This window comes from Moschus berezovskii, chromosome 15, assembly GCF_049115385.1.
Source record: "Moschus berezovskii isolate FMDL1 chromosome 15, NW_MosBer_1.0, whole genome shotgun sequence".
Classification (NCBI taxonomy): domain Eukaryota; kingdom Metazoa; phylum Chordata; class Mammalia; order Artiodactyla; family Moschidae; genus Moschus; species Moschus berezovskii.
In genome coordinates, this window is record NC_142474.1 from 17,756,374 (window position 1) to 17,783,764 (window position 27,391).

Consider the following 27,391-nt stretch of genomic DNA (forward strand, 5'->3'; position numbering starts at 1 on the left):
AAACCTCAAACCATCAAGTCACTCCCCACTCCCTCTTCCTCCCAGGCAACCACTAATCTACATTTGGCCTTTGTGGATTTGCCACTTCTGGACTTTTCATGTAAATGGAATCATATGCGATGTGTCCTCTTGTGACAGGCTTCCTTCACTCAGCACAGTTTTCAAGCATGTTGTAACATCGATCAAGACTTCATTCTTTTCCATGGCTGATTAATATTCCCCTGGGTGGATATACCATGTTTTATTATCCATTCATCAGTTGGTGGACATTTGGGTTGCAGGTTTTGTTTTACAGTTTCCTTCTTTCTGTCTCAGATTTTATCATGTCAGTGAATTTTACTCTCCCAGTGCCCTTTTAAATGACTTTGGGTTTTATATCATCTCAGTCCTTTATATGTGATGGCTGGAACCTCTCAGTGCCTCTGGGAACCCCTGGCTTCCCTTCCTGTCACCCCACTTCCCTCCTCCAAGAGGTCTGCATTTAATCTGTGGCTCAGTTTTGTAGATGATGGAGTGCAGTTTCTGGGAGAGGAAGTGGTTCACCCAGGCGTCCCACCTGAGTTCCCGGACCCACCCATCAGCTTGTGATGTGAAAGTGAAAGTGTTCTATGCTCAGTTCTGTCCAACTCTTTGCAACCCCATGGACTATAGCCTGCCAGGCTCCTCTGTCCATGGGATTTTCCAGGCAAGAACACTGGAGTGGGTGGCCATTTCCTTCTCCAGGAGATCTTCCTGATGCAGGGACCAAACCCGGGTCTCCCACATTGTGGGCCGATTCTTTCCCATCTGAGCTACCAGGGAAGTTCAATACACTTGTGATAGGCAGGCCCAGATCTGCAACCCTGACCACCTGACTCCAGAGCCCCCACTTCACCACTGCGGGAGGGGGTCTCTCTCTGAGTATCCCCTTCCCAGACCTCTTTTGTGGGAGGAGCTCTTTGTGGAAAGACATTTTGTGACCCTCACCCGCCTTGCCTACTCTTACCTCCTAGCTTTTGAAAGATTCCCCCATCAGCCCTTCTCAAATACTGCCTTCCTGCTCTTGGCACCCAGCATCTGAAATATCAGCCTCTGCCTTCCTGTCTCATTTACATTTCAAAAGGTCTCTTTAGGATTTGATCGGGCTTTAAGATAAACTTAAGAGCTTGTCTCGGGTTCATCTTTCTCCCTAGCTCTGTAGTTCCAACCTTAGCTGCACATAAGAATCGCCTGGGAAGCTATTTAAAAATACTGATGCCTGGGATCTACTCAGACCAATGATGTGAGAATCTCTGGGGCTGGGATCTTGGGCATCACTTTTCAAAATTTCCCCTAGGTAATTCTGATATGCACCCAGGTTGAGAGCCACTGTGCTGGGTCCACCCTGACCTCTGTCGAAGAAGGCACATTTTCTCCTTCCAGTTTTTTGGAGCTAGAACAAGAGTTCTGTCCAGAACTGGTCCCATGTCAGCTCTGGTTTTGCTGTGGGCCTCTCTCTTGCCTTCAGTAAAGAGGAGGCTTGGTTCTTACCTCCAGGGGTGGGGGGTGAGAGGTGGCGGACAGGAAGCACATGTATTCAAACTACTTGGAAGCATGCTCAAAGATTACCTGCCCGACTTGAAAAGTCAAATGCAACCTCAAAGTGGTTTTATACTCCACTAAGTGAAATAGTCACTCCTCTCAAGGGAAGACGTGTTCAATGGACTCATGCCTCTCAGTGACTTTTTTAAATGCTGAGAAACTTCAGAAAAGATGATTATAACAATTCCTCAAATTCCCCTCTATAGAACTTGTGCCATTTTGCGTTCTTGCCACTGATATTGAGTGTTCCTGTTTTTCCATCGCTTCATCAATAGAATGTGTTGTCAGATGTTTGGATTTTTGCCAATCTGATATGTGAGAAATTGTATCTCAGTGTAGTTTTAATTTGCATTTCTCTTCCATGAATAGGGTGAGCATCTTCCTATGGTTGGAACCATTTACCCTTTGCCTGTGAACTGGTTTTCATCTCTCTAGCCTATTTCTGTAGGTTTGTTGGACTTTATCTTGCGACTCTCTTTATGTATTTAGGATATTAACCATTTGTCAGTGTAATACACTGCAAATGTTTTTTCCCAGTTAGTCATTTATATTTTTACTTTTCTTAGAGTATTTCTTTGCCCCAGGTAGAATTTGCTTATCTAATCAAATGTATCAATTTCTTCCACTATTGCTTCTGTATTTTTGTGTTTGGTTTTATTGTTTGTTTTTTTTTTTTTTGCCTCATTGTGCAGCTCGTGAAATCCTAGTTCCTCCATCTAGGGATAGAACCCTTGCCCCCTGCACTGGAGTCTTAACCACTGGACCACCAGGAAAATCCCTGCTCCTTTATTTTTGAATCATGATGATTATCAGAGTCTTACTTTGCTTTAATCTGCATGAAAATCTACCATTTACATTGTAAAAAAAAGATCAGCTCCTCATCATTTCTCAGCCTCTTATATAATTATGATTTGTTTTACCATATTCATTTTGTTTATTAATGTATGTTAGTCGCTCAGTAGTGTCCGACTCTTTGTGACCCCATGGACTATAGCCAGGCTCCTGTTTCCATGGAATTCTCCAGGCAAGAATACTGGATCGGATTACCATTTGTTCCCTTCTCCAGGGGATCTTCCCAACCCAGGGATGAAACCCTGGTCTCCCACATTGCAGGCATCTTCTTTACCATCTGAGCCACCAGGGAAGCCACCTGGAGTTCCATGTAAAAGTGATATCACACAGTATTTGTCTTTCCCTGTCTGATTTATTTCACTTAATATAAGAGAAATATTACTGTTTATTAATATCCACTCTGAATTAAAGTTCTCACTAGAATGCCAGTTCCTTGAGCTCAGGATTTCCCCTGAGATGGAGATTTGCATGCAGAGGCTTATGGAAGTGTCCTCCTGGAATAATGCCATCGGAGATGGAGGCAGCAGGAGAAGCTGAGTTGCAGAGCATTCATACTCATGGCCTCAGCTGATCCCATGGGGAGCTCTGGAGCTGGTGTGGGAAGAGGGCATGGACCAGTCATTGAATGTGGCTTCCCCCCATTGGCCCCTCGCCCCCACAGGGAGGGCACAAGACCTTGGATGAGGTGGTTGCCCTCAGCCAGTGACCATCGCTGGAAGGGGGACTAGAGGAATGCTCTAGTACTAAAGGGAGGATCTGGGCATAACATTTCAGTATCCCCCTGGGGTACCCTGTCTGTCATGGTCCCTGCTGTATTCTCCATGCCTTACTCTGCCTGGCACATGATGGGTGCTCAGGGAGTCTTTGGTGAATGAATGAAAGACAAACAAGAACGGAAACCCAGATTTTCCAGGTCTTGGGCTCAAGCCAATTAGATCACAATTCCGGGCTGGGAGAGAGGGGAGGAACCCTGGGCAGGTGGGTTCAGAATCGTCTTAAGTACTGACCTGGCTTTCCGTTTGCAGTCACTGGGTGGTCTTAAGACTCCTCTAACTCAGCATTTGGTGCTGCTCAAGGCTGGCCATGGCTGGGCTGGGCTGGCTGGGGAGGGGAGGGGTTCTTAGCGGAACCCTGGCTACCCTGACTGCTCTTGGATGTGCATCACCCTTGTGAGCTTTCAGTTCAATTTATTTTTAATCCTCCTTCAGCACTCCTTGAAGAAAAGAGGAACGCGCTCCCTGGGGAAGACGGACAAGAAGCCTTCGGTGCAGGTACTTCTGGTCAGCCTCCGCAGCCACAGGCGGCATATCCCTAAGCGGCAGGTTTTAGTTTGAAGGCCCCTGGCTTAACAAGTGGACCGAGGAGTCCCCAGAGGTGTCCACCCCTCCCCTGTTTCTACTCCGTCCTCCCCTTGTTCATTTTCTTAGCTTTGATGCCAGCTTTACTTCCCCAAACTATACCCTGAACCCATGGTTCTCACATGCTCTGCTCTGTATAGTGCTATCTGCAGCACAGGTCAGGCACAGAATACAGTTAGTCTCGAGTGGTTCTGGATGATCAGGGTGTCAGGCACTTTTTATATATTGTCTCCTTTCATTTTCTTCATGGTTTGTTGGGGGCGGTGTTATTGTCCCATTTTACAGATGAGAAAACTTTAGTAGCAATGGTATTAGTAGCAGCAGCAACAGTCACCCTAACAGAATGCCGCTTACTCCAGGAAGCCCTCCTGGTCTCCTCAGGCTATATGTGTGCCCCATTTGTGTGCTGCATCTGCCTCTCTACCTTCCCTCTGGACCCCCAGCGCCTTAAGTGTCAAGACTGTTCCCAGCACCTAATAGTTAGAGCTCCCCGAAACGGTGTGGCTGAGCCTCCCAACACTAACTTTCCTGGCTCCTGCCTGTTCCCTGTTACCCCTCTGGCCCCAGGAGGACAGCGCGGACCTGAAGTGCCAGCTGCACTTTGCAAAGGAAGAGTCGGCGCTCATGTGCAAGAAGCTCACCAAGCTGGCCAAGGAGAACGACGGCATGAAGGAGGAGCTGCTCAAGTACCGCTCGCTCTACGGGGACCTAGACGGCGCCCTGTCGGCGGAGGAGCTGGCGGACGCCCCCCACTCGCGGGAGACGGAGCTCAAGGTGCATCTGAAGCTGGTGGAGGAGGAAGCCAACCTGCTGAGCCGCCGCATCGTGGAGCTGGAGGTGGAGAACCGCGGCCTGCGGGCCGAGATGGACGACATGAAGGATCACGGCGGCGGCGGTGGCTGCGGGGGCCCCGAGGCCCGCCTGGCCTTCTCCGCACTGGGCGGTGGCGAGTGCGGGGAAAGCCTGGCCGAACTGCGGCGACACCTGCAGTTCGTGGAGGAGGAAGCCGAGCTGCTGCGGCGCTCCTCCGCCGAGCTGGAGGACCAGAATAAGCTGCTGCTGAGCGAGCTGGCCAAGTACCGCTCGGAGCACGAGCTGGACGTGACGCTGTCGGAGGACAGCTGCTCGGTGCTCAGCGAGCCCTCGCAGGAGGAGCTGGCGGCCGCCAAGCTGCAGATCGGCGAACTCAGCGGCAAGGTCAAGAAGCTGCAGTATGAGAACCGCGTGCTCCTCTCCAACCTCCAGCGCTGTGACCTGGCCTCCTGCCAGAGCACGCGGCCCATGCTGGAGACGGACGCCGAGGCCGGCGACTCCGCCCAGTGCGTGCCAGCTGCCCTGGCCGAGGCCCCGGGGCCCGCGGCCGCGCGGCTCTGCAGGGCCCGGGAGGCCGAGGCCCTGCCGGGGCTGCGGGAGCAGGCCGTCCTGGTCAGCAAGGCCATCGACGTCCTGGTGGCCGACGCCAACGGCTTCTCGGCCGGCCTGCGCCTCTATCTGGACAATGAGTGCGCCGACTTCCGGCTGCACGAGGCCCCCGACAACAACAGCGAGGGCCCCAGGGACGCCAAGCTGATGCATGCTCTCCTGGTGCGGCTGAGCCTGCTCCAGCAGGAGCTCAACGCCTTCACGAGGAAGGCGGACTCGGTCCTCGGGGGCCCCGTCAAGGAGCCTCCGGAGCCCTTCTCCACACTGCCCGCCTTGAGCTCCCAGGGGCCCTCCAAGGAGATTCTTCTGGCCAAAGACCTTGGATCAGACTTCCAGGTAAGGGTCCAGGCAAGGGCCCTATTGCTTTTTTTTTTTTTTCTGGCTGCACTGTGCAGCAGGCAGAACTTGTCCGACAGAGATCGAACCCACGCCCCCTGCAATGGATGCGTTCAAAGTCTTAACCACTGATTGTGCTGTGCTAAGTCGCTTCAGTCATGCTTGACCCTGTGCGACCCCATGGACTGTGGCCCACCAGGTTCCTCTGTCCCTGGGATTCTCCAGGCAAGAATACTGGAGTGGGTTGCCACACCCTCCTCCAGGGCATCTTCCTGAACCAGGTATCGAACTGGCCTCTCTTAAGTCTCCTGCATTAGCAGGCCGGTTCTTCACCACTAGCACCACTGGGAAGCCCCTTAACCACTGGACCACCTGGGAGCTCCCCTATTACTTTTTATATATGTGTGTATATATATACACACACACACGTAAACCTTTTACTGAACCATATCGTACAGACAGAGAAGTACACAAAACAAATGTGCAGCTTAATGAATTTTCCCACAGTGAGCACACCCATGTCATCATCAAGATGACAAGAACCCCAGCAGCCCCTCCTCAGGTCCCCTTTTAGCCACTGTCCCCACTCCCAGTGGTACCCCTTCTCTCAATTCAGTTCTGTCTTTGAACTTTGCATAAATTGAACCCCACAGAACACACTCACCTGTGCCTGACTCCTTTCACTCACCATTATGTTTGCTGTCTTAGGTAGAAGTAGTTCCGAGTGTTCTCCTGACCCGATATGACCTCATGGAGTGAATATACCACAGTTCCTTTAGTCATTCACCATTGATAGATAACAGGCTCCTCTGTCCGTGGGATTCTCCAGGCAAGCATACTGGAGTGGGTTGCCATGCCCTCCTCCAGGGGATCTTTCCCACCCAGGGATCGAACCTGAGTCTCTTTTATGTCCTGCATTGGCAGGCGGGCTCTTTCCCACTAGCGCCACCTGGGAAATCCTTAAGACCTGACACAGTCAAATAAAGTTAATTCATTTTTAAAAAAAAAACAAAAAAAATTCATGGAGAAGTTGCAGTGCACCAACCGCCAGAGGTGAGTCAACCTAGGTCCCTGCCCTCAGGTGTCCAGTCAGAGGCTCCTATAGATCCTGGGGCCTGGAGTGGGCACTGCTTCTGGCACCCCCACATGCCCCTCCCCAGGGTCACCTTTAGTCTCTTCTGCTTGTGCCTCTAGGTGCAGCCTCCTGACCTCAGGGACCTGCCAGAATGGGAGCCCAGGTTACGAGAGGCCTTCCGCACCAGTGACTTGGACTCCAAGTCTGACCCTAGCCGGAGCTTCAGGCCTTACCGAGCTGAAGACAATGATTCCTACGCCTCTGAGGTGGGCCTGGGCCCACACAAGCGGGGGCGAGGGCTAGGACGAGAGTGGCTGAGGTGACTCAAGAACAGAGTGACCTGTGGAGAATCTTAGCTGGTGTTGATATGGGTTCTGAGTGTTTCCTTTGGTTCCAAGCTTCCTGGCAACAAGGGCTGGAAGAGAAACAAGGAAGTTTGGGCCATTCTCAGGACCTGATGACAGGAAGTTTATAAACTCATCTGAGGAAGTTTTTTTTTTTAATTTATTTTTGGCTGCGCTGGATCTTCATGCTGCCAGCTTTCTCTCATTGCAGCAAGCAGGGGCTACTCTTGCAGTGCGCAGGCTTCTCCTTGCGGTGGCTTCTCTTGTTGCAGAGCACAAAGTCTAGGCTACAGACCTCAGAACTTGGGCCCTCTGCATTGGGAGTGCAGAGTCTTAACCTCTGGACCACCTGGAAAGTCCCCCAAGTAATTTTCATAAGCTGAACACTTCTATGTAATCAGAAAGCAGATCAGTGAATAGCCCATGACCTGTCCCTAGAAGCTTCCCTTCTAGTTCCCATTTAGTCACATCCTGACTTCTAACCAGATAGCTTTGTTTTGCCTGTTTAGCTTCAAATCCTTATAAACAGAATTTCCCGTGAAAATGCAAAGTTTTATTGTCTTTTTCGTAGGAGTTTCTTACATTATAAACAGCAAATAACTATAACAGAATCCCTAAATAGCATAGCATAAGGGTGGAAAAAGAAAATCAAAATCACAAGATTAACACATAGTTAACTACTGTGAGTGTTTAACTTGTTTTTGAAATATAGCATAAAAATATACATATAGTAAAGGGTACTGTCCTTTTTGGTTTTTTGGCCACACCTCTCAGCTTGTGGGATCTTAGTTCCCTGACCTGCCGTGAAAGCACATTGTCCTAACCACTGGACCACCAGGGTATTACCAAGGGCACTATCCTTAAGTGTACAGTTGAATGGATTTTTACAAAAGCATAAACCCATTAAACACATATGTTTGATCCCTGACTTAGCTAAGCTGTTTGTAAATTATTACAGTTATAAACAATGAGACAAACATTTTTGTGAATTCACTTAGTTTTCATAGCATATTATTTTCTTCAAATCAATTTTCGCCAGAAAGTAGCAAGTTAAAATTCTAATAATAGCTAGATTTCATGTGCACTGTTTCATTTCATCGTCATGACAACCCACTGAAGTAGGGACCTGCCATCATGCCTGGAGTATACGTGAAGGATAGCTTGGGTCTGACTTCCTTCTGTCTCGTTCCCCTCTGACTGTCATCCTTTGACTGCAGTTTCTGTCCTTCTGCTCTCTCCCTGCTCCTCATCTGTGTCCCTCATCTCGACCCCAGATCAAGGAGCTGCAGCTGGTGCTGGCCGAGGCCCACGACAGCCTCCGGGGCCTGCAAGAGCAGCTCTCCCAGGAGCGGCAGCTCCGGAAGGAGGAGGCCGAAAGCTTCAATCAGAAAATGGTGCAGGTGGGTGGGGTCCTGTCCCGCACCTACTGCAGCCTCTCTTCCCTGAACTGAGGGCGGAAACCTTGGTGGTCCTTGGGTCTTCAGAGGCAAGCATGTGAGAGGCAACCTGTCTCTTTGCACTGCGTGCTGCACTGGTGCTTATGCATTAACTGTGCTGGGCTGGAATCCTGGACTTGTCATGGACTGTCCGTGTGACCTGAGGCCCATCCTGTCTCCTCTTGGGGCTTCAGTGTCCCATCTATGAAATATTGCCCCCCTCAGAGCTGAAGTTCTGTATTATAAAGGCCATAGCCCTAGTTGGTAATCAAGATGGTAGTTGTGCTAGTAGAAATCATTTATGAAGCCCTTACTGTATGTCAGGATTGCAATGCACTTTCCACACATCGTGTCCTTTAATCCTCATGTTTTCCCTTGTGAGGTGTCCCCTTTTACACCTGGAAAAACTGATGCCCAGAGGGCCGAAGTGCTTTGCCCAGGATTCCACTTGCAGGGCGAGGTGGGGCTGGGATTCTAATCCAGGTTATTGGCTCCCTCTGAACCGTGATACCTCGTTGCTTCTTAGGGTATTGATATCAGCCTTCCTCACCCCAAGCATGGCCTTTGCTTTGCACGTTGGGTCACCCCTCCCTGGCATCATCACTCACCCTCCCAGGTGTCTCATTAAATGTGAGAGTCCACATGAAACACTGGTACGAGCTCATTGTGAAAAAGTGAAAGTGTTAGTCGCTCAGTCTTTTCCGACTCTTTGCCACCCCATGGTCTGTAACCTGCCAGGCTCCTCTGTCCATGGGATTCTTCAGGCAAGAATACTGGAGTGGGTAGTCATTCCCTTCTCCAGGGGATCTTCCTGACCCAGGGATTGAACCTGGGTCTCCTGCATTGCAGGCAGATTCTTACCATCTGAGCCACCAGGGAAGCCCACCTGGGCTCGTTAGATAAAGCCGATGTTTTTATAATCAGACAGAGTGGGTTCAGATTCCCAGCGCTTTCACTGATTACTGTGATTGCTGCTGTTTTTATGAGTTTACTTTCCCTGGAGTAGCAGAGGGAGGTGTTTGTTTCAACAGAATGAACTGCTAGTGATAGAATCCCCAGCAGGGTCACCACTAGGCACCACATGTAATTTCTGCCTTTATCTGAGGCCTGGAATGGGAAGAATCGGGTCCGCAAGACAGCTGGGGTGGCTCACTCTCTGGTCCCTCTTGCAGCTGAAGGAGGACCAGCAGAGGGCGCTCCTAAGGCGCGAGTTTGAGCTCCAGAGTCTGAGCCTGCAGCGGAGGCTGGAACAGAAATTCTGGAGCCAGGAGAAGAACATGTTGGTGCAGGAGTCCCAGCAGTTCAAGCACAACTTCCTCCTGCTCTTCATGAAGCTCAGGTGGTTCCTCAAGCGCTGGCGGCAGGGCAAGGTTTTGCCCAGCGAGGGGGATGACTTCCTTGAGGTATGGTTCCCCTGGGACTGGGACTGGGGTGGGAGTGGGGTGGAAGCGAGAGGAGGGGAAGGGGCAGCCAGCTGGGTCAACACAGCCCTGGGGCTCAGGTCCGAGCCATCACCTTGCAGCTTCCGTCCCTGCATTCATTCCCTCATTCGCAGCAGTTTGTTGAGAGCCAGCTCTTCACTGAGTGCTGTGGCAGGTGCTGGGGATACGGTGGTGAAGACTTGGCCCCAACCTCACCAGGAGGAAGTCTCCTTGGGGGCCAGTAGGTCTTTAACGCCTCTCTGGTATTCCTTGGTTTCCCTTTTTAGCAAGCCTGAGTCTTCAGCTGGCAACCGTGTCTGGGTGAATTTAATGATCTAGTTTTGTTGCTTTTAAATGATATGCAAATATGATATATATTAATGTTTTTTTAATCCTTTAAGGTATAATTTATATACAGTAAAATGCACACATCTTACGTGTACAGCTGATGAAGTTTTATAGTATACACCCCACAGATACATAGTATAGCATCCCCCAGTTTACAATGAACACATTTCCAGTGCCCCAGAAGGTTCCCCAGTTCCCCAGGTGATATGCCCATCCCAGCAGTCAGCACTATTCTGGCTTCATAAACACCATGGATTAATTTTGCCTATTCTAAAACTTCATATAAAGACGTATAGTCTTTGTGTCCGGCTTTGGCTTAATAGGCATGCAGAATCCTCCCAGATCAGAGATCAAACCCATGTCTCCTTCATTGACAGGCAGATTCTTTACTACTGAGATAACAGGGAAGCCCCTATTTTATTTTTAATGTTACCTTTGACAACGGTAATGGACAGTGACTTTCCATTTTTAGTAATAATATCAACTTCTTTTTTAATTTTAATTTTATTTTAAAAAATATTTATTTATTTGGCTGAGCCAAGTCTTAGTTGTGGCATGCAGTATCTTTAGTTGCAACATGTGGGATCTAATTCCCTGACCAGGGCTCGAACCTGGGCCTCCTGCATCGAGAGCTTGAAGTCTTAGTCACTGGACCAAAAGAGGAGTCCCTCACCTTCCTTTTTTACATTTATTTATTTAACTAGAAAGAGTAGGTTGACCTAAAAGCATTGTGATAGTACAGGTAGTATTTGGGTGTGGCAGGAAATAGGACAAGTGGGGCTTTGGGAATGTGTGAAGGTTGGGAAGGACTCACGTGGCCCGTTGGTCCCTCAGCCTGTGAAGGCTACAGGTTGACCTCAGATCCTCATCCTGTCACAGTCAGCCAGCGCACTCACATTACTGGGAGAAGGGGACAGGTAAGGAATGCTGGGCTGGAAGAAGCACAGGCTGGAATCAAGATTGCCAGGAGAAATATCAATAACCGCAGATATGCAGATGACACCACCCTTAGGGCAGAAAGTGAAGAGGAATTCAAAGGCCTCTTGATGAAAATGAAAGAGGAGAGTGAAAAGGTTGGCTTGAAGCTCAGCATTCAGAAAACGAAGATCATGGCATCTGGTCCCATCACTTCATGGGAAATAGATGGGGAAACAGTGGAAACAGTGTCAGACTTTATTTTTTTGGGCTCCAAAATCACTGCAGATGCTGATTGCAGCCATGAAATTAAAAGACGCTTACTCCTTGGAAGGAAAGTTATGACCAACCTAGATAGCATATTAAAAAGCAGAGACATTACTTTGCCAACAAAGGTCTGTCTAGTCAAGGCTATGGTTTTTCCCGTGGTCATGTATGGATGTGAGAGTTGGACTGTGAAGAAAGCTGATGGCCGAAGAATCGATGCTTTTGAACTGTGGTGTTGGAGAAGACTCTTGAGAGTCCCTTGGACTGCAAGGAGATCCAACCAGTCCATTCTAAAGGAAATCAATCCTGGGTGTTCATTGGAAGGACTGATGCTAAAGCTGAAACTGCAATACTTTGGCCACCTCATGCGACGAGTTGACTCACTGGAAAAGACTGATGCTGGGAGGGATTGGGGGCGGGAGGAGACGGGGACGACAGAGAATGAGCTGGCTGGATGGCATCACCGACTCTGTGGACATGAGTTTGAGTGAACTCCGGGAGTTGGTGATGGACAGGGGGGCCTGGCATGCTGTGATTCATGGGGTTGTAGAGTCGAACACGACTGAGTGACTGAACTGAACTGAACTGAAGGATGTCATACCTGTCACATCCACTTGAGGTGGCACTGCTCACCTGGCCTTTTGAGTCCAGATACTTCTGGTCTAGACCAGGCTTTGCCCTTCTCTCATTCAAGCTACTCATTCCACAGTCAATGGAGACTAGTGGCCATCCCAGTGTACCCCTCTCTGGGGTCCCCTAGAGTAGCCTGAATGTCCCAATAGCAGGGGATGGTGGTTAGACCTGAATCTGTAGCAAGCATTCCCTCCCCTACCCCCAGCAGAGCTCGTGATTCTTCTCACAGGCCACCCACTTAGTCCTGAAGGGCCCAAGAGAGAGCTGCTGCCAAGTTTCAGCGGACATGCTCCCTGCTGCCCTTGTCCAGGAATGTCTGACCCAGAGGTGCCCCTATGAGAAGCACCTTGAAAGCTCAGCATAGCTGCCCCTTGAGCATCACTCTTTGTGACACCTGGGTACTACTGTTTTTTTTCAATCTTATCCATGTGTTTATTTACTGGAATGTAATTGTTTTACCATATTGTATTAGTTTCTGCTTTACAACATCATGAATCCTGTATAAGAATACATATGCTCTCTCCGTCTTGAGCCTCCCTCTCACCCCTGGGTACTACTATTTGAAATCACTGTCTGCTTTAGGACCACCCCTCCTGTTTGGAAGTCCCACACAAGCCTCTGGATGAAGCCCAATGTGGTTTGTTTTTTTAAATAATTTTTAAAAATTATAGTAAAATATATATAACATAAATTTTAACCATTTTTAAGTTTACAATTCAGTGGCATTAATTCACATTCTTGTGTAACCATCACCACCATCCAGAACTCTATCTTATAAAACTGAAACTCTTACCCATGAACTCTTTATTCCTCCCTGTGCCTGCCCCTGGCAACCACTACCGTAATCTCTGCTTATATGAGTTTGTCAGATTCCATATATGAGATCTTACAGTATTTGTGTTTCTGTCTCTAGCTGATTTTGCTTAGCATAATGTCTTCCAGGTTCATCCATATTATCACAAATAGTAAGATTTCCTTCTTTTATAAGACTGAGTAATATTTCCTTGTGTGCACATGTCATATTTGCTTTACCCTTTCATTCATAGACAGACACTTAGGTTGTCTCTATATCTTGGCTATTGTGAATAATGCCACAGTGAACACAGATCCGAATTTCATTTCCTTTGCATATATACCCATAAGTGGGATTGCCAGATCATATTGAAGTTCTATTTTAAAATTTTTGGGAAACCCCTATACTGTTTTCCATAGCTGAAGCCCAGTTTTGGCAGCTAGGGGAGATGTTTTGCCCCCAAAATGAATTGTCTACAGGCCATATATCCTGTATTTTGAATCAGTTTGTTGCAAGCAAATTCTCCGTATTCGGTGAAAAATCTTTCTAGCCATTTCAATGTACTTGGATAACCTAGAGAAACAGAAACTTACTTTAGGAGAAAAATAAGGTATAAGCATAGAAAATGAAATGATATATATACCTATAATAAATAGAAACATACATACTTACTGAAATAGACATAAATAAAAAAATAAATGTAAGGGCTTCTGTGGTGGCTCAGAGAGTAAAGAATCTGCTTGCAATGCAGGAGACCCGAGTTCAGTCCTTGGGTCAGGAAGATCCCCTAGAAGAGAATGGCTAGAAATAGACATAATTAATAAGAAATAAACATAACCACCCATATTGTAAAATATATGTATATATACACACATGTAAAATATGATATAAAGTCCAGTGTATAAAAATATATAATATATTTACACAAATGCATAATAAAATACATATAACTATATAAATAAGGGGCTTCTCAGGTGGTTCAGTTCATGAAGAATCTACCTGCCAACGCAGGAGATGCAAGAGACTCGGGTTCCATCCCTGGATTGGGAAGATCTCTGGGGGAGGAAATGACAACCCACTCCAGTATTCTTGGAAAATTCCATGGACAGAGGCGCCTGATGAGCTACAGTGCATGGGGTTGCAAAGAGTTGGACACAACTGAGCACACACACAGTCAGATGCATGGGCCCAGGGCCCAGGAATACAAATAACAAACGATGTATATTCATACTTTTAAAGAATATATGTGCCCACACGTGCAGAATTGAAACTGCGTATGTGAATGATAACCCTCATGTGTTGAGTATTTACAGTGTCCTGGGCACTGTGTTAAATGCTCTCAGTGGATAATTGCATTTCACTTTTACACTTACCCTATGATTTGGAAACAAGTACTACCCCCATTTTACTACAGATAAAGATCTTTGATTCCTTGTTCTCAGTTCTGAAATCCAGAAGTTCTGAGAACTGTTCTGTTGAGTCTAACTCAGATGGAAAAATTTGACCTGATATTCATTTGGCAGCAAAACCTTTATTTAACCATTTCATTAGTATTCACATGTTTGAAGGGGAAATACTGGTGTTGGTGAGCATAAGGTGTTACTCCAGACGGGGCTGTTATATAATATACAGTGTGGGTACCATATTATCTTTCTAAATCCCGGTTAATTCTGAATTCCAAGCACACCTGGCCTCAAAGAATTTCAGAGAAAGAATTGTGCACCTGTGTATACAGATAATGAAGTCTGTACGTTGGGCTTCCCTGGCGATCCAGTGGTTAGGAATCGACCTGCCAGTGTAGAGGATGTGGGATCCCTGGTCCAGGAAGATTCCACATGCCACAGGGCAACTAAGCCTGGGCACCACAACTGCTGAAGCTCCCACACCCTCGAGCCTAGGCTCCTCAACAAGAGAAGCCACTGCAGTGAGAAACCCAGGCACCACAACTGGAGATCAGCGCCTGCTCACTGCAACTGGAGAAAGCCGGCATGTGGCAACAAAGACTCTGCATGCCAAAAATAAAATAAATAAGTATATTTTTTTAAGTTCGTATGTTTAGATACTGGTGACCGAGGATGGAACTGGCTGTTTATTTACATAGGCCCTTCTACTCGCACATACGTCCCAGTGCCTGCCCTGACCCTGAAAACTTCTTCATTTGTTTTTTAGGACACCATATTCTCTTGGTTTTCTTTCCACCTCACTGGTTGCTCCTTCTCAGTCTCCTTGGCTGGACCCGCCTTTTCTTCCTGAACTGACCCCTTAAGGTCACAGTTGCCAGGGTTTATAGCCCTCAGGCTGCATCTCTCCTTTTGACCTTCGCTTACTGCCTTGGAAAGCTTGTCCAGGCACTTGGCTTCCGTGGCCTTTCCTGCACATTGTGAATCTATCTAGAATCTACCGAATCTGCCCCAGCTGCACTGCCCAGCCCTGTCACCACCCCCATCTGAACCATCATCACTTCTTGCCTGGATTATCACTGCAGCCTCCTAACTGGTCTTCCTGTTGTTGCCCTTGCACCCTTCCACTGAGCATCTTCTAGTCAAAACAGGCAGGTACCAGGCTGCGTGTACTCCACGTGGATGGTGCCCCCTGGTGCTGTGGAGCTCTGTTTCTACCCTATAAAGTATCCCAACACAGCAGCCAGAGTGATCTCACAAAATTGGAAGTCAGGTCAGTGCCACTCCTTAGCACAGCCCTCCTCTGGCTCCCACATCACCCAGAGTAGAAGCGGAAGTCCCTGCAACACCTGGTCAACCCACCTTGGTCCCCGTACCTCTCACTTTCTTCCTGGCTCTCTTGCTCTTCCTCGGACAGACATGTTCTCACCTCAGGGCCTTTGCATTTGCTGTGGTCATCCCCAGGAATTCTCAACCTGCAGGTCTTCACATGACTTATTCTTTTACTTCCTTTGGAACTTTGCCCAAATCCTACCTCCTTCCTGAGGCCTTCCTTGACCACGCAGTAGGGCACATCCTAGCTCCTTTCACGGTTCTCTTCTTCATAGCACTTATTATTACGGAACGTTTCATATACTTAATGACATTTCATGTATTTCACATATCTGTTTGTTTGTTTTATTGCTACTGGAATGGAGGCTGAAGGGGACCAGGATTTTTTGTCTGTCTTGCTCACTGACATATCCCCAGCTTTGAACAAGGACCTGGTGCATGGCAGATATTCAATAAATATTCAAATAAGGGGCTTCCTTAGTGGTCCAGTGGTTAAAACTTCATGCTGTCAATGCAGGGGGCACAGGTTTGATCCTGGATCAGGGAACTAAGATCCCACATGCTGCCGGGCACAGCTAAAAAAAAAATTGTCGAATGAATGAATTAATGAATAGTAAATAAGCACCCTCTTCTTCTCCTTCTCTCCCTTCTTGAACTAGCCCTGGTCTCCTGGGCTGACTTTGGATTCCTGTCCGGAATCAATCAATAGCAACCCCTGCCCCCAGGAAGGGCCCTGTCTACCCAAACTCTGATTGCCCTTATGGGCCTTGTGGACCTTTTAATCCAATCACCGTGCCTCCTTTGACAACAGAGCTATTTCTGAGTAGTTCTCGGGGATGTCTCATGGTCCTTGGGGCAGAAGAGAAGGTTGTGGGGTAGGGGAGAGGGCCAGAAGGACCAGGCTCTCTAGCTATGTTCCTTGGCCTGGACGGTGCCTAGGAGTAAAAGTTAAAATTTGGGGAATCAGTGCCTAGCTGGGGTGCCTTTGGTCCATAAATCCTCATACTTGCTTCCTGCCTGTCTATTCAGCCCCCTTTTTATCTGAGTCACTCGCCTGTATCCTCTCCCCCTGAGGGTTAGACCCTCAGGCATGATGCTCTGCCACCCCCTGATCAGTGTGTTTTTTAAAAAATAGGTAAATAGCATGAAGGAGCTGTACCTGCTAATGGAGGAAGAGGAATTGAATGCCCAGCATTCTGATAACAAGACCTGCACAGGGGACAGCTGGACCCAAAACACGGTGAATTCTCAGCCCATTTCCAGTCCTGTCCTGTTCATTTGTTCCTTTGTCTGTTTAGTGATCATGCCTTCCTGCTTTCTCTGACTGCAGCCCTACACCAGGGACTAGAGCCACAGAGGGTCATTGCCTGGTCACTGGCCCCAGATGCTCAGCACTATGCGGAACATAAGTCATTCCAGGGCAGTGATAGAGGGTCAGATGATGGATTGTGGGGTCATGGGTAAGAGAGTAGTTAATTCTGTTCAGAGTGTAGGGGATGGTATTACAGAGAAGGGGTTTTAGGTGGTAGGTTTTGAAAGATGAATAGGAGCTTGCCTAATAAAGAATGAGGAAAGGCCATTCTGTACCAAAAGGACTGTGTATACAGAGGTGTGGCAAGGTATTCTGAGACTGGCTGCAGCTTGGAATGTTCATAGTGGGGGTAAGGACAGCAGGCTGGAATGAATTGTATGAAGAAAGACCTTGTGGCCTAGGATCAGGAACTTTCAAATCAAGGCAGGGGGTAGTGGAGCAGTGGGATCAGGCTCCCAGGGGTACCCACACTAAGCTGGGTTATAGGTAGGAAACAGGTCATGTGCCCAGGAGAGAAGATTAGGCCCAAGTCAGATAGTCAGGTAGACTCCAGGGTCCAGACTGCTCATCTGGCCCTGGTGGGTCAGAGAATGCAGTTGCTGAGCAGGGAGAAAGACCCAGGCCTAGATGCTGCAGAGCCTCAGAGAAGCCAGGTCCCAGCTTAGCTTTAGGCTGAATACTTGGTGTAACAACAGAATTTTGTGTTTATGTGAAGCTGGGGCATGTGTCAGACTTAGAGGGGCTTGGGCTGGACCTGTTATGCCTGTTTTGTGAAGAGATGATCCAGAGCAGTCGTGGGACTTGTCTGAGGCCTGGTAGAGTCCCAGACTGAACTCTGGATGAGTTCCCAGTCCAGCCTCCCCTCCTTGCTGCTCTGAAAGCTCCTGACTGAGACCCTGCCCCCATATGCAGCCCAATGAGTACATCAAGACACTGGCCGACATGAAGGTGACGCTGAAGGAGCTATGCTGGCTGCTCCGGGATGAACGTCGTGGTCTGACTGAGCTTCAGCAACAGTTTGCCAAGGCCAAGGCCACCTGGGAAACAGAGCGGGCGGAGCTCAAGAGCCATTCTGCCCTGGTGAGTCTCTCACCTGTCAGAGACATCCCTCTCCTTGTTCCTGTCTCTGCCAAGGTCTCAGCTGTCAGACTGGGGAACAGGATGGCCAAGCCATGCTCCTAGAAGCATAGGAACCACTTTACTTACTTTGTGGACCAGAGAAGGCAAGAACCTTGACTAGATCACACAGCAAGGATACCAGAAGCAGTGGAGACTGGGGGTCTCTGGGCTAGGAAAGGCAGGTGAGGGGTTGGCAAAGGAGCCTGGGGGTATCACAGGCACCTTTCCCACACCACAGGCTCACAGGTGAGGCCAGAACACTTAAATGCCTGTCTGGACCTGACGGCATTCTTCATCCTCACACCCAGGCTTCTGTGGCCTGCTGTCCTTGTAAAGTCCCCTTAACTCTCTGCCACCTGGCCCTGTTTTGCTCCATCCACTCAAAGTGGGGGATTCCCCTCCCTACAACCCAAATAATCAAAGGACCCTTAACCAGGAGCTCTGGGTATTTAGTCTTGCTGTATGCCTGGCAGCAAGTTAGCTGCCCTCTACTGTGGTCTGAGAAGTGTGAGGGTGGGCTTCCTCCCACTCAGAGTGCTCTCACCACCCCCATCCTGCCTGCTCGGCCCAGCTTCCTCCCCCCTGCCTCTGCAGGCTGCCTTCCCCAGGCGTCAGGGGCCCCTTGGAGGTGGGTACACAGATGATCTTTGTTGGGCAAGTGACAAGACAAGCACAGAGGAGTTCAGTTTCTTCTCCAAGATCACCCAGCCAGTAAACAGCAGACCTGATCCGCACGCCCCAAGCCTTTGCCCTCCTGGCTTCTCATGACCGTGATCCCCCCTTCTTCCCAATTCTCAAACTTTTGGCTTCCTGGTGCCACCATTCTGTTCTCCCAACCTTCCCTCCAGATCTCACTGCCTTCCCATCTGCACTTTCCACAGTGTCCACTGTTCATACTGCCCTGCAACCCCAGCCATTCCAGGGGCCCCTCCCCCATGGGAATCTGACCACAGCCTGGGGTGTGGGGTGCCTTGAGTCCATAGATGGCATCTTTACCTCCTGTTCCCCCCTCTCCCCAGCTTGGGACCAGGCAAGCCATTACTCTTGAGCGATTCCTGCACACATTTTTTTATGTTTAGACTGTGCATGTCTCCCACTAACTGTAAACCCCGGTAAGTGTTGATGAAATATCATGAGAAACAATAACTAGGAGGAACCTCTGCCATTTTGTAGCTATGTGACCTGGGAAAAGTAACCTTTCTGAACCTCTTCCCCCTTGGTAGAAATATCAAAGATGGTAGTTATCTTGCAGAGTTTTCTTGAGGATACACATAATGCCTGAAAAGCCCTTAGCACAGAGCTTGGTGTGTAGAAACTGTGCCACACAAGCTTGGATTGTGAGAAGAGACTGGTTCTAACTGAAGAGGTCAGCAGCGGCTCCTGGGTGAGGGGGTCCTCTGAGGAGAGGCCCCTCATTCCTTTGCCTACCCTCTGTTGGTGCCTGGGAGAGAAGATCATGGGAGGGGACGGCAGGGGCCTCCCAGTGCCAGCCACCCAGTTTGCCCTTCCTTCCCCAGATGGAGCTGAAGGCTGGGAAGGGGGCTGGGGATCGGACGGGGCCTGACTGGAAGGCAGCCCTGCAGAGGGAGCGGGAGGAGCAGCAGCACCTCCTGGCCGAATCCTACAGCGCAGTCATGGAGCTGACGCGGCAGCTGCAGATCAGTGAGCACAACTGGGCCCAGGAGAAGCTGCAGCTGGTGGAGCGGCTTCAGGGTGAGAAGCAGCAGGTGGAGCAGCAGCTAAAGGAGCTGCAGAATCGCCTGAGCCAGGTGAGGCCTGTCCCAGCCCCAGCTGCCTTAAGCCACAAGCAGGGAGTTGCTATGGGCACAGACCAGAGAGAGGACTCCTTCAGGTATTGCTGGATCCGTGTGCTCAGAGACTGCGGTAGGGACCAGGTCTTCCTTTCTGCTGGTCTCATAGGCTTGCTTTCCGAGTGTTTTATTCTGAAGCAAGCTGTCCTCCAATGTGGCCTCTTTGAATTTTGTGTTTACATCCTCGCAGCTTAGCATTTGCAATAGGAAGAAAGTTTTCTTTTTCTACATAGCTCTGATCAACCAGGTGTGAGTCATATGTCCGTATCTAGAGCCTACCAAAACCCCCACTACAGTTAACAGGTGCCTAGCGTATCAAGCTCTGGGACTGTTGCCTTTATTATTTCAGTTGTATAAATCAGGACGTCATCTTTAAAGACTCAAATACTGCAAAAGCATACTCCAACCCACTCCCTCCCTTTCTTGCAGCTTAAATTTACACTCAGATTTTTTTAATCATTAATTGAATCATAATATATATATATAATTTACATTTTGCCTCTTTCATAGAGAGCTGTTCACAACACAGTACAGAGGCATGCCATTCACTTTAATTGCTGCTTAGCATGCCTAGTATGGAATCACCACTTTAATGTCATTCAGCTGCTGCTTAGCTGATGTAGCTGTTCCAGGAACTGCAGCGTGAATTAACATAGTAATAATAACTATTACTGTATTTGAGATAATGACACTCATACGGATGCCTGTAAATGGTAGGTTTTATGATCATTTGCCAAACCCACTTTGTTGGCTCGAGCTGCTGTCCATTTGGAAGGTGGCTCCGAGCCCATGATCTGGGTCATCTGGGCTGCAGAGTGGGGCCTGAGGAATGGCACTGCACAAAACAGGGCCCTGCTCGTCAGCTTTGCCTGTACGTGACCACCTTCTTTATTCTTGTTCAGCTGCAGAAAGCTGCTGACCCCTGGGTCCTAAAGCACTCAGATCTGGAGAAGCAGGACAACAGCTGGAAAGAGGTGAGAGAGGTGGCAGCTCCTGGTTACACTGCAAAATCCCTCACTTGGGGGAAATGCGAACAGGAGGATGCTAATTCTGTCCCATAGGTCACATACCCTCACCCCCTTGGGCTCCTCCATCCTGAGGTCTCTACTTCATGATTCCAGTCTTAAGACCTGTGAAGGTCTGCTCCTTGCCAGCTCCATCCTTCCATGCCTGGGGAGAAAGGTTAGGTGTCTCTCAGTTTCAATTATGCCTTTCTCAAAAACAGGGCCTCCAAAAGAGCTTTGTGATCCTGGGCAAGTCACTCTGTCTCTTTGGGCCCCAGCTGCCCCACCGGTAAAATAAAAATCATATTTTCTGCCTTAGCCCAGCCTAGGTTGTGGAGGTTAATCAGTGAAGTTTGCTTCTGAACCTCAGGTGCACTGTCCATATAAAACACACTGAGGGATGAGACAGTGACCATACAGGCCCTTGCTCATGACAGCCTGAGGATGTGGTGAATTAGATTTGGTTGCAGCAAAAGCCAATTCTGGGGAACTGAAGTAGGAGAGGATTTCATTAGGGGCTCAAGAGGGCTGGTGATGCTGGGTCAGAAAACTGGTGGATGTCTTGGTTCTGGAACCAGGGTGGGGCAAACCCCAAACAAGACCTCACTTTCAGCTGAGCAGTGGCTGCTGGTTGCTTTGTTGCTGCCATTACATTCACAGTAAGTTCTAAATAGACTCTCTTGGGTTCTCTCTTGAACCGTGGATTGGCCAAGCTTGGATCACATACCTATGGGGGGCGGGGTTAGATGCACTATAGCTAGAAACTGACCAATGGGCTTCTAGATCGGTGCTAATAATACTCTTGCTCTACAGGAGGAGACTCAGGCAGAGGGGCTGGGGCCAGCTCCCATACTGTGGCCAGACTGACCCTTTTCTGTCTCTCTTCCATGACAGACCCGCAGTGAAAAGATCCACGACAAAGAAGCTGTTTCTGAAGCTGAGCTTGGGGGAACTGGCTTAAAGAGGTGCTGGCTGCCCCGTTCCTTGCCCTGTCCCTGCCCCACCCCCTGCCCCAGCCCCCAGCCTGCAATCTGTCCAGCCACTTTGCCTTTCTTCTTTGCTCCGCGTGCCCAGCACTGCACCTCCACTGAATTGAGAGAATGTGGGGATATGTTTTTTATGGAACCCCAGCCACTTAGGAGCTGGGAAACTTTGGGTGATAGCAATTCTAGCCTGCGATTTTTTTTTTTTATTCTAGTGATGGAAAATGGGCCCCAGTGTATCCTAGCTGGGAAAGGAACTGTTTAACTCCTTTTGGGGTTCTTCCTGTCTCTGGAGTTTGGAGAGTCTTACTGGACCTCTATTCCTGGTAGTACTGAGCATCATCCTCTGGGTCCAGCCCTGTGCTGTAGCCAGGGAAACCCCCAGGGCTCTCAAAACCATGTCTCCACCATTAGGAAACCCATGAAGGGAGTTGGGGTAGCAGAACCGCACAGGGGCCATGTGAGCAGCCCAAAGCCAAGTGAGCCCCGGGGAGGAAGGTGGCTCTGGAGTTGTGACGTGAGATTTGAATTTCAGCACTGCAGGTTCTAGCTCTGTGCCCTGGTGCTGTACTTCCCATCTCTACCTATGGGGTAACAGGAACTGCCCCCTAAACTTGTCTGAGGACTGAATGGTCTGACGTGTGCAATGCTGTCATGTATGCCTGGCACTTACAGTCATCACACAGCACACATACCAGGTCTGGGCCAGAGATTAAATGGTATCCTAGATCGTGTTATTATTTGTTGTTAGTTACCCAGTCGTGTCTGACTTCTTTGCAACCGCATGGACTATAGCCTGCCAGGCTCCTCTGGCCATGGAATTCCCCAGGCAAGAATACTGGAGTGGGTTGCCATTCCCTTCTCCAGGGGATCTTCCCAACCCAGGGATCAAACCTAGGTCTCATGCATTGTAGGCAGATTCTTTACCGTTTGAGCCACCTGGGAAGTCCTAGATTGGGCTCCCCCAAAAGTAAGCCTTCAGGCAAGGATTTGAGTGCAAATGGAACATTTGGGAGGGGATTCAAGGAAAAGTCTGGAAATGAGACAGGAAAGGGAAGGCACCGTAAAGGAGGTGTTATCAACCAGGTTACACGTAGGCAGCTGGAGCTATTTCACAACATTGCTGGGAGCCAGAGTAGAGCACGAGTTCTCCCACCTAAGGGGGACCTGGGGACTGGTACCAAATTACCAAACCCCACCCATGGTTTGTTGATGGCTATGTCTATACACCATGTGAACTTTTTAGTTTCCGGTCAGTGGTAAAGAATCTGCCTGCAATGCAAGATATGTGGGTTCCATCCCTGGGTCTGGAAGATCTGGAGAAGGAAATGGCAACCCACTCCAGTATGCTTGCCTGGGAGATCCCATGGACCGAGGAGCCTGGTGGGCTACAGTCCATGGGGTCACAAAAGGGTTGGACATGACTTCAGCAACTAAACAACAGCTGGGTGGAGGCCAAGTATGCTCCTGCAGACAGAAAAAAAGCCTCAGATGGAGAATGGCAGGTGCTCGGAGCATGCAGTACTGCACGTGGAGGTGTGCGTGTGGAGGGAGTGCTGAGCAGGGCACCAACAGCATCTTTTACAGGAGGTGAGCAGGACCAACGTGGTCCCAGCTCCCGTGAAGCACAGGGACCGGCGAGGAAGACCAGAGTGCTTGCTCTGCATAAGGCATCTTCCACTAACTCAGCCGTTCTCTCTGCTCTTCCCAGGACCAAATCTGTTTCCTCTATGTCGGAGTTTGAGAGTTTGCTGGACTGTTCCCCGTACCTCGCCGGGGAAGCCTCCCGGGGCAAAAAGCTGCCCAACAGCCCTGCCTTTGCCTTCGTGGGCGCTCAGCCAGTGGACCCGGAGAAGGGTGCCCCCGAACAGCCAGGGCTCACGCCCCGTGACTGCAACCGCCTGGGTGCCCTAGGCTGCCCGGAGCCAGCGGGGAGGCAGATGCAACGCAGCTACACAGCGCCCGACAAGACGGGCATCCGCGTGTACTACAGCCCCCCGGTGGCCCGGCGCCTGGGCGTCCCCGTGGTCCATGACAGGGAGGGGAAGATCATCATCGAGCCGGGCTTTCTCTTCACCACAGCCAAGCCCAAAGAGTCGGCCGAGGCGGACGGGTTGGCCGAGAGCTCCTACAGCCGCTGGCTCTGCAACTTCTCCCGGCAGCGCCTGGACGGGGGCTCCGGGGGCGGCCCCTCGGCGGCAGGGCCTGGCTTCCCGGCGGCCCTGCATGACTTTGAGATGTCGGGGAACATGAGCGACGACATGAAGGAGATCACCAACTGCGTGCGCCAGGCCATGCGCTCGGGCTCGCTGGAGCGGAAGGTGAAGAGCACTTCCAGCCAGACGGTGGGCGTGGCCAGTGTGGGCACGCAGACCATCCGCACGGTCAGCGTGGGCCTGCAGACCGACCCGCCCCGCGGCAGCCTGCACGGCAAGAGCTGGTCGCCGCGCGGCTCCTCGCTCGTGTCCGTGCGCAGCAAGCAGATCTCCTCTTCCCTGGACAAGGTGCACGCGCGCATCGAGCGGCCCTGCTGCTCGCCCAAGTACGGCTCGCCCAAGCTCCAGAGGCGCTCTGTGTCAAAGCTGGACGGGGCCAAGGACCGCAGCCTGTGGAACCTGCACCAGGGCAAGCAGAACGGCTCGGCCTGGGCCCGCTCCACCACCACGAGGGACAGCCCCGTGCTGAGGAACATCAACGACGGGCTGTCCAGCCTCTTCAGCGTGGTGGAGCACTCGGGGAGTACGGAGTCGGTCTGGAAACTTGGCATGTCCGAGGCCCGGGCCAAGCCCGAACCGCCCAAGTACGGCATCGTGCAGGAGTTCTTCCGCAACGTGTGTGGCCGGGCGCCGAGCCCCACGGCGTCCGTGTCTGGGGAGGAGGGCGCCAAGAAGCCGGAGCCCCTCTCCCCCGCCAGCTACCATCAACCCGAGGGCATGGCCAGGATCCTGAACAAGAAGGTGGGCAAGTCGGGCGGCAGTGAGGAGGCCAGGCTCTCCGTGCTCCCCCAGGTGGGGAAGGATGGTATCACTCGAGATGGAGATGGAGCCACGGTCCTTCCCAATGAGGTAGGTGGGTTGGGGGCGGGGTGCCCTTTTTCTTTTGAGGTAACTCTTTGGTTTTCAAACTCAGGCGTGTGGTTTGTGTGTTTCAGTAAGTCCCTGTGCTGGTCTGGGATGGGGGTTGGAAGGCCTGCGTCCTGGAACAGACCTGATGGACACACGGTCTGATTACTAGACGCCTAAGCATGGCTTAGCCATGCACATCCCTAGAGACTGCCAGCATCCCCTCCGGGGAAGAAGGATGTGCACTGCTGTCCCATCACCCATCGCTGTGCCCAATCCCTTGATTGATGAGAGCCGGTCCTGGACCTGGGTTCAGTGGTGTCACCTTAGTACCCTGAGAGGATTTACTCTGTGAAAACTGGAATTGCTGAAAGTCAGTGCTTCTCCTCTCACTCCTGGGAAACCAGTCTTTAAACATGTCCCAGCACACCACTGCCCCCACCCCACCAAGAATCCATCCCCAAGTGCTTCCATTCTGAGACCCTTTTGTTGCTCATTTCACTCCGATATCAATTTCAGATTTAGTTAAGGTTTTATGGCAGAAAGTGAAGAGGAACTCAAAAGCCTCTTGATGAAAGTGAAAGAGGAGAGTGAAAAGGTTGGCTTGAAGCTCAACATTCAGAAAACAAAAATCATGGCATCTGGTCCCATCACTTCATGGGAAATAGATGGAAAAACAGTGGAGACAGTGTCAGACTTTACTTTTTTGGGCTTCAAAATCACTGTGGATGCTGATTGCAGCCATGAAATTAAAAGACGCTTACTCCTTGGAAGGAAAGTTATAACCAACCTAGATAGTATATTAAAAAGCAGAGACATGACTTTGCCAACCAAGGTCCGTCTAGTCAAGGCTATGGTTTTTCCCGTGGTCATGTATGGATGTGAGAGTTGGACTATGAAGAAGGCTGATCGCCGAAGAATCGATGCTTTTGAACTGTGGTGTTGGAGAAGACTCTTGAGAGTCCCTTGGACTGCAAGGAGATCCAACCAGTCCATTCTAGAGGAGATCAATCCTGGGTGTTCATTGGAAGGACTGATGCTAAAGCTGAAACTGCAATACTTTGGCCACCTCATGCGACAAGTTGACTCACTGGAAAAGACTCTGATGCTGGGAAAGGTTGGGGGCGGGAGGAGAAGGGGACAACAGAGAATGAGATGGCTGGATGGTATCACCGACTCGATGGACATGAGTTTGAGTGAACTCCGGGAGTTGGTGATGGACAGGGAGGCCTGGCGTGCTGTGATTCATGGGGTCGCAGAGAGTCGGACACGACTGAGCGACTGAACTGAAGTGATGTGCATATTAGTAAAACATAAGTTAGCATTGCAGAAAGGGAAATTGTGGGTTATACCATGGAACCCAAGGGCAAGGATCCAAAGGCCCCAGTGGCTGCTCTGTCTCCCTCTTCTCTCTTAAAAAAAAAAATATATATATATATATAATTTGTCTGTCTGTGCCAGGTCTTAGTTGCAGCACTCAGGATCTTTTAGTTGTGGCATGCGGAATCTAGTTCCCTGATCAAGGATTGAACCCGAACCCCCCTGCATTGGGAACTTGGAGTTTTAGCCCCTAGACCACCAGGGAAGTCCCTCCTTCTCCTCTCTTTTGAGCTTCGTTTTCTCTGATGTCCTCTTCCTCCCTCCCTCTCTGTTGTATTTGCATGTGGTCCAGGTGGGCTCTCCCTACTCTGCTTTTGTAACATCTTCTGGTTCAAGCACCTAAAAGAAATGGAGTCAAATACCTGTGTCCCAGTTCCACATTTCAGAAAGAAACTGATTGGTCTAACTTGAGTTCAGTGGGCCTCCTTGGCCCAGTCAGCTGTGGTCAGGGGTGGTATCATGGTCTGCAGCGCAGGGAGTGAAGGAAGGTTGTAGGTGGGGGCAGAGAGAGATGGCATGGGCTGGAATTGACCCATGTGATTTGTACGGTTTATATGTTTAGCTGGTTTCTAGGTTTTCCCTATTGTACATAATACTGTGGTGAACATCTTGACACAAAAGCATTTTTCCATATTGCAGATTATTTCCTTAATTAATCATTTTAATTGGTTATTTTCTTAGTTTTGAGTTGTAGAAATGGGTAAATTGTTAAAGTATTTGATAAGTTTTGGTGAATTGCCTTTCCAAAGACTTTGTTGAGTTTCTAGAACCCCCAAGAGTATATGGTGAGTGCTTTACTTCCCTATACTCTCTGGCTGCGTTAAATTTAAAAAAAAAAAACCTTTAAAATATTTATTCCTATTTTTTAACTTAAAAAACCCCCTTTTTTAGTTTAATATACATACTGTAAAAAATATGACTTATTGAATTCTTACAAACTGAACATAGCCATTATATTAGAGTTCTTGGAGAAACAAAACCAGTAGGCTTTGTGGTTATGCATGCGTGAGGGTGTGTGTGTGTCGAGAGACAGAGACAGAGAGATTGAGTCCAGAAGCCTGAGAACAGGAGAGCCAATGGTACAGTTCCAGTGCAGCGTGAATAGCTGATGTAGTTCCAGTCTAAAGGTCATCAGGCAGGAAGAATTCTTTCTTACTCACGGAGAGTCAGCCTCTGTGTTCTGTTCAGTACGCCAACTGATTGGATGAGGCTCACCCACGTTAGAGAG

The 27,391-nt window shown here is 49.6% G+C and overlaps 1 protein-coding gene across 1 annotated transcript in view; it reads left to right on the forward strand.

Annotated features, from left to right (window-relative positions):
• The window catches only part of MTCL2 (microtubule crosslinking factor 2), a 77,221-nt gene that overhangs the window by 39,069 nt on the left and 10,761 nt on the right, over positions 1-27,391 (forward strand). The window contains exons 4-14 of the mRNA XM_055436914.2: positions 3,621-3,683; positions 4,338-5,528; positions 6,723-6,869; positions 8,222-8,347; positions 9,556-9,786; positions 16,628-16,732; positions 17,717-17,884; positions 19,441-19,692; positions 20,637-20,708; positions 21,633-21,703; positions 23,433-24,786. Coding sequence (XP_055292889.2) covers positions 3,621-3,683; positions 4,338-5,528; positions 6,723-6,869; positions 8,222-8,347; positions 9,556-9,786; positions 16,628-16,732; positions 17,717-17,884; positions 19,441-19,692; positions 20,637-20,708; positions 21,633-21,703; positions 23,433-24,786 — 3,780 coding nt within the window. The remainder of the gene's footprint in view (positions 1-3,620; positions 3,684-4,337; positions 5,529-6,722; positions 6,870-8,221; positions 8,348-9,555; positions 9,787-16,627; positions 16,733-17,716; positions 17,885-19,440; positions 19,693-20,636; positions 20,709-21,632; positions 21,704-23,432; positions 24,787-27,391) is intronic.